The 7,133-nt window shown below is 37.5% G+C and overlaps 1 protein-coding gene across 1 annotated transcript; it reads right to left on the bottom strand.

Moving 5' to 3' along the window:
* Positions 1–425: 425 nt before the first annotated feature.
* On the bottom strand, positions 426–6,219 carry LOC126070134 (serine protease inhibitor Kazal-type 9-like). The gene is made up of 4 exons (XM_049874009.1): positions 6,089–6,219; positions 5,322–5,350; positions 1,954–2,081; positions 426–606 (listed from the first exon to the last, which is right to left on the bottom strand). The coding sequence occupies exons 1-4, from the start codon at positions 6,141–6,143 to the stop codon at positions 561–563; spliced, it is 258 nt and encodes an 85-aa protein (XP_049729966.1). The 5' UTR covers positions 6,144–6,219; the 3' UTR covers positions 426–560.
* Positions 6,220–7,133: the final 914 nt, after the last annotated feature.

Here is a 7,133-nt window from a genome sequence, read left to right as displayed (position 1 = left end):
AAGTTGTACTACTTTACGGGCCACATTTTACCAGCCATGTTTTACAAACAGGCCTTTTGGTAAGGAAACAATCAGAGATCAGGCCCAATCCAGGGCTGACTTTCAATATCTTAAACTCAAGAGACATATAGAAAAATTGCATTTTCTGAGTCTTGTGCCTGACATCTCCCTCGTTATCTGTTCATGTTTCAGGAATACACAGAAATTAAGTAACACCCATAGGGTATTTTTCTAGCCTGGGTAAGAAGAAGGCAGAAGCTTTAGGGCATTTGATTTTCTGGATCCCACTACTGGTCTTAATTGACAATTTCTTCTTCCAAGTCCACCGCAAGGTGGCCTATTTGCCACCACTGAAAAATAAAGCAAATCTAAAGGATTCCACTCCCAGACAAAATGATTCAGACATATATTGCAGGTAGGCCTAATTTATTTGACAATCAAATCAAGACATGATAGGACAAGATTACTCAATGTGGCATAGATTATACGGAAGGAGAAATGTGTCATGGGTCTGTCCTGAACAGATTCATTAAAAGATATTTCAGAATTTCCAAATAGATTCAACACGTTCCAAAATGTGCAAATTTAAGTTTCCCGTTAGTTTTCCTGTGGAGAGAAAATAGCAACAAATAAGAAACTCGGAGACGATATGCATTTCATTCAAACTTCACCAGAAAACATATCTGAGTCTCTGCAATAACTGACATTTTTCAAAGGAATGATGGCAATTTAAGATTTTAACAACTGATGTTTGGTTGTAAAATGTTGCATTATTTATTATTTTAATGATTCTTTTAAGAGACATACACTTAGAAACCCTTTTTTCGTAACAGATTTTAATTTCTTTTTTATTCAGAAAGAACTAGAACAATTTGCCATGTATACTAGGTGCTTGTTTCTTTTCACTTATTTATTTATTATTGTGCTTTAGAGGAAGGTTTACAGAACAAACTAGCTTCTCATTAAACAATTAGTACACATATTGTTTTGTGACATTGGTTAACAACCCCACGAACTGTCAAGACTCTCCCTTCTTGCCTTTGGGTTTCCTCTTACCAGCTTTCCTGTCCTTTCCTGCATTCTTATCCTTGCCCCTGGGTTGGTGTGTCCCTTTAGTCTCGTTTTGTTTTATGGGCCTGTCTAATCTTTGGCTGAAGGGTGAACCTCAGGAGTGACTTCAGTAGTGAGCTAGAATGGTGTCTGGGACGCGTATTCTCGGGGCTAGGTGCTTGTTTTTATTCATGAATATTCTGAAAATACTTAAAGGCAACTACATGCTTCTGTACATTCTAGTATATTCTTCATCATTTTATGTTTTTTGACCAGATGCTAATGTATCTTTGAGATTACTACTTTGTAACCTTTAAATTACTTTTATCTATTACATTTTTTAAATTTAAATTTTACTATAGCTTAAATATGTATTTTGTTGATAAATCATACTCTGAAATAGAACAAGGTCTTCAGGTTCTTCAGATTTTTTTTTCTTTTGTACCAATCATTCGGGCTGCTAATATATCAACACTTATTTTCTGAAGTAAAACAACAAATGTGGCTCATTCTAACAGATGTGGACTGTCATGCCTAGGAGAGGGGCATTCCTCGTCCCTGGAAATAATCAAACATGGATTTTAGACCACCTGGTGACTTGTTGTATAGAGATAGTTTAAACAATAGATTAGTAAGAGAAAGTTGAACTCCACGATCCTTAATTTTCCTCTCGACTTGGAGATTCTGAGATTCTCTGATTCACTCTTATGGCCAGAATACGTAGGAATAAAATGAGAGCAGGTACACCCAAATGCTATAAACTGGGAAAATTCTATTCCGTAGAATCAATGTGTAATGATTCACATATTTCTTATGTCCAAATCACTTCTTTCAATTGCGGTACATTTGTCTTCACACGTAATTACACCCTAAGTCCGGAAAAGGAAACATAGCAATACTTACACAACTTCATCACAGAAGACGCAATCGTTCCCATAAGTGTGGCCATCAGAGCCGCAAATTGGTGCATATACTAGATAACAAGCTCTCTCTTCTCCTTTTGGTAACTTTTTATAACGGCTGCAATCAACCTGAAAAAAATGCTAAAAACCTTCAACTTTCTCAACCAAATGTTTATTTCAGGATTTGGAATGTACCAATCAAGCTCGGAGGACTGTCATTTTATGTTTTTGTATTTTGGTTGTCCTCATCTAACCCCTTTAAGATATATCAAGTGTAAAGGGTTTTTATGTCAGGTATAAAATCATGAGTCATACACTTCTTTATGGTAGCTGGTTACAAAATCAGAATTTATTCTAAAACAGGGTCCTTTCTACTGTACTCGTTGATACATCAGTTGTCAACACACGCAATGTGCTCACAAGTGTAGCCACTCTCACAGGATGTGTGATCAATTTTCTGTATGAATTTTCCCTCTCTCTCTCTAACTCAAAATGTACTATCTGAATGCAAGTGTGAAATATGTTATAGGAAAAAAAAAATAGCTACTATAATTATGGAGCCCTGGTGGCACAATGGTTAAGTGCTCAGCTGCTACCTGAAAGGTCAGCATTCAAACCCACCAACCGCTCCGCGGGAGAAAGATGTGCCAGTCTTCCATAAAGATTACAGCCTTGGAAACCCTATTGGGCAGTTGTACTCTGTTCTGTAGGGTTGCTATGAGGCAGAATTGACTTGATGGCGATGGGTAGTGTAATTATAAGAACTCGTAAATCATTGGCAACATTTGTGGATAATTGTTTGTAACAAATTATACACTACAGAACTCATATAGACAGATTAGTGTATCTTAACATTGTGGTTAAGAACCACTGTTCAAAATTCCTGGAGCAAATCCCAGGTGGTAAGCTGTCTATGGGAGCAGGTAAACTACTACCAAAAAAATGGATTTTCTGGGGTTTTCATCTATGAGCATAACAAAGAGTGTGGACAATAAAGTCAAACACATCTGAATTCAAACCTGACTGTATGACCTTGGGAAAATTATTTTACCTTTCTATGTCTTGGTGTCTTTTATATGCAAAATAAAGGTAATAACAATTAGATCATAAGGTTGAAGTGAAAAGTACAGGAGAACACATATAGAAGATGTGTGTACAATTCACAGGATAGTACCCGGTATAGAAAATACTGAATAAATGACCTTTTGCCTTCAAGGCGATACTGGCTCTTAGCAGCCCTCTAAGACAAAACAGAACTGGCCCATAGGGTTTCAAGGAACAGCAGGTGGATTCCAACTGCTGACCTTTTTGTTAGCAGCTGAGCTCTTAACCACTCTGCCACCAGGGTTATGAATAAATATTAGCTATTATTTTTGCCCTTGGTTTTATTTCCAGGTCTATACAAGCTCCAGTTTTACATAAAAGGCAGAGTTTCCAGCTCTTTTCATCCCAGAGCTCTAGGCATAATGTTTGACTGAGTATTGAAGAGCTCCACTCAGATAGCTAGAAATATGCTCAAATTTAAAGTTGACCATGTTATCTCCTCTAGATATGTTCCATTAAGTAAGTCGTTCTTTCAGCTACTGTATTACACATACCTTCTAAGTTTTGGGGCTGAGCTGAGTCCTGGCAATGCAAAATTTAGTATATATTTGTAGGAGGACCGTAGAGACTGTCAGAGCAGAATGGCTTGCAGTGCCCCTTGATAATTATATTCCATCATGATTTCACTTCCCCTCCTCGCCTGTTCAAACCTGAGTCCCAGCCTTTATGTCATACTCACAGTATAACCAGGAAACTACCAAATACTGGGCATTCATTAACCATTTTCATTCTGACACAGGTACTAAATCACGAAGAATGGCTTGAACTCAAGTCTGTCAGACTCCAAAATTTATATTCTTAACGCAATTATTTTCTTCAATAGAAAATACAGAAGACTCAAAAAGGTGAAGGAAATTGCCCAGACTCTAGAGTCACATAGATAATAGCCCTTTAGTTACCAAATTAAAACAAAAAAAATTTTTTTTTGATAGCGTGTGTTTTCAATATTAGAATGCATGCTTACTAATTGAGCATGTTTAAATTTTTGCTTGGTAATATGGATGTTGAGAAATATGATCTGGTAATGCAAGCCACTAGTAAGGCATACCACCCATCTGTGGTATGACAATATACCAATAAGAATTTAAAAATAGAGAATTTATTGCGGACACCCTTTCATTAGGTTGCATGGGGAAACTCTGGGTTTCCACATAAAAAATAGGACACAGAAAAACAGGGCTCCCGAACTATCTCACAGGAAAGCCATATTTATGCTTGTAAACCTTATCTCACAGACATAAAGAAAAAAAAGACAAAAATTTACAAAAACTAACACATCCAGGAAGCATCACCTAACAGAATGCTCACTCTAAGTAACAGTAAGGCTCCAACTCGGGTCTGTTGAGCTTCACGCGTTTCAAAAGGGACCCACCCTGACGCTAAAAGCACTAGAATCTGAATAACAGACTACCTAGGAAGTTCACAGGCATAAAAAGTCATTTGTATACCATTAAACCAATAGTAAAGGAACTAAAGGGATAAGTAGCAGAGCTTGACCTAGAACCCAAATTGCTTGACTGCTGGTTTAAAGTGTTTACTATCACACCTAGATTTTCTTGGAAATAGCCATTATATTAACTCGGAGTCATGAAGAAAAAGTAAATTAAGATCTTCATTCTCTAAGGTAGAGAACAACGATGAGTAGAACCCATTTAAAAATTATAAGAATCATGACTTGTCCTTATTGAGCTTTCCCATACTATGTGCTAGGTACTCTGCTAAGCACTTTTCAAACATCAGAACTTTAAGCCTCATAACAATTCCATTAAGTAGGTGCTGTTACCCAGGACCACACCATCACAGAGCTAGAATTCAAACCCGGGACTTTATAACCTCAATGCAAGGTATCTAACCACTTTGTTCTACCACCTCTCTTTCAGAAAGATCTGTCTATATTTTTTGAGATAAAACCAGTTTTGCTACTTCAAAAATAATCTTTGAATATATAAAAATTTATTTAGATAGCAGTGATTTGAAAGACTAGATAGGAACTGTAGGGGCAGTGAATTTATGTTAACGGGGGAGGAAGAGCTCAGAAAATGAGGATGAGAACAGTGACACAGATGAAAGTTTGTGATCAATGTCACCAAATTGTACATGTGGAAACTGTTGAATCGATGTTAAGTTTTGTTGTGTATATTCTCAACAACAACAAAATAAAAAAAAATTTAATGTGTATTGTTTTTTATCAAATATTTCCCTTTCTGATACATATTTTTAAATTACATAAAAGTAGGGCTTTTATACCAAGATGGATGTACTGACCTGTTGCCCCCCTTGGACACATTCTACATCTGGAAAAAAAAGAGAGAGAGAAAGAAAATTAGATTCTGGAAGAGTCTAATCTCATTAGAAAAAAATTAATTTCATTTGTTTTGGTTCTCAATATGCACTAAAAATATAGGACTGTCTCCAGAGCTGTGTATCAAAGTAATATCAAAGGTGGAATCTCTTTAACACAGACCTTTTTAGTTTTCTTCTTTGGAGGGGGATTTAAATGTGGACAAAATTACATGATAATGAGGCAAATGTCTTATTTTTTTTCTACCTCATAATCAGGGCTCAGTAAATATTGTAAAAGCAAGTGAATTTTGTATTTATGGAGTGTTTGCTGTAATATAGCAGACATAGGTGGTAGACATTGGATCAGTGGTTGAAAATTCTAGGGAGGCAGATTTTACTTTAATAAGGACAGCAGAAGAATGTAATAACTCATGCCCCACAACGGGTTAGACTATTTTATAAAGAAGTGAGGGTCCCATAAATAGGGATATCAAGTCAAGGCAGAGGCTAGATGGTCACTTCTCAAGGATCTTACAGAATGCATTCCCATAGATAAGATTTGGCCTTAGATGACCGTTAAGAAGTCTGCTCTTATACGATATTGTGATTATTAGTGGAGACCAAAAACGCATTTCAAAACACTTCCCTTATTATCTATGTGATAAGAGTATCCCCAAATTATGTGGACAGAAAGGGACACGGAGCTGTTGGTATCAGGGCAGGGGCAGTGTCAGGAGGGAGATACTCACTGAAGATGGTCGCTAGTGCCAGGGCCAAGAGCAGGACAAAGGCTTTGGATCTCATGGGGCTGAAGTGGCTGAGGACAGTCAGGTGGAGGCAGAAAAAGCGACCTTCTGGTATCTGTTCAACCTGCTTGGGACTTGCCTTATATCCGTCAAGAGTTTCTGCCTCAATTGTGAAACAGTTTTTACAAAAACAGAATCCTGGAAAGAGATCAGAAACTCTTGCTCAGTCGTGGGGATTCTATGCTTGTGAAAGATAGTTGATTGCTCATGTTATTTCAACGGCTACTAAGACTCAATAAAGCCAGCATAATTTTCATATATTGCTGCCTTACCTAAGTGCTTAAATGAATATGAGTAATTTCATATCTCTTATAAAATTTGACCTTCATAACAACTTTGTCAGAGAGTTAGTTTCTTTGTTTTACAGATGAAGTATTCGACTCTTGAGGAATTTATCACCCTGGGTTTATTGCATATTCTTTATGGAACTACTTTTTTTGGTAATAGTGGTCAGCATGGCAGCTTTCCTGGTTTTACCGTTTTCTCAGGCTCCCTGCCTTTGGACTGAACCCCTTTCCTTCCCTAGACTTAGGAGTGGTACCGCAAATCGCGGATTTGAGCTGCCTGCCACAAGCGGATACTGAGATAGGAGAAAGTAGGCAGCAAGAGGGCTTTATTGAACACCGTGTTCAAGAGACAGAGGGAGCAAAATTTCCCCCAGATTCTGTCTGCCCCAAGAGGGCTACAAGACGGTTTTAGAGCGAGAGGGTCAGGGTTTAGAGATTTCCTGGAATTTTGATTCTTCTTTGAGGGGGACATAGGATGAAGTGACCTATTGTTGACGTCTTACAGGTCTCTTATGCCACCCTGGTTTCGGTCACAAGATGGATCCGGGTTTTGCGCAGTTATCTCGGGTCTTGATGATATCACTCATTGTTTTTGTCCCCTGGGAGAGAAACACAGTTTAATCAACACCAAAATATCTTGATTACCTTGTTTTTCTACAACAGAATTTGTTTTTCTACAAAAGAACAATCGTGAGACAGAT

This window comes from Elephas maximus, chromosome 2 (genome assembly GCF_024166365.1).
Source record: "Elephas maximus indicus isolate mEleMax1 chromosome 2, mEleMax1 primary haplotype, whole genome shotgun sequence".
In the NCBI taxonomy this organism is placed as follows: domain Eukaryota; kingdom Metazoa; phylum Chordata; class Mammalia; order Proboscidea; family Elephantidae; genus Elephas; species Elephas maximus.
Note: the sequence above shows the minus strand (reverse complement) of the source record. Positions and strands in the feature narration are given on the sequence as shown.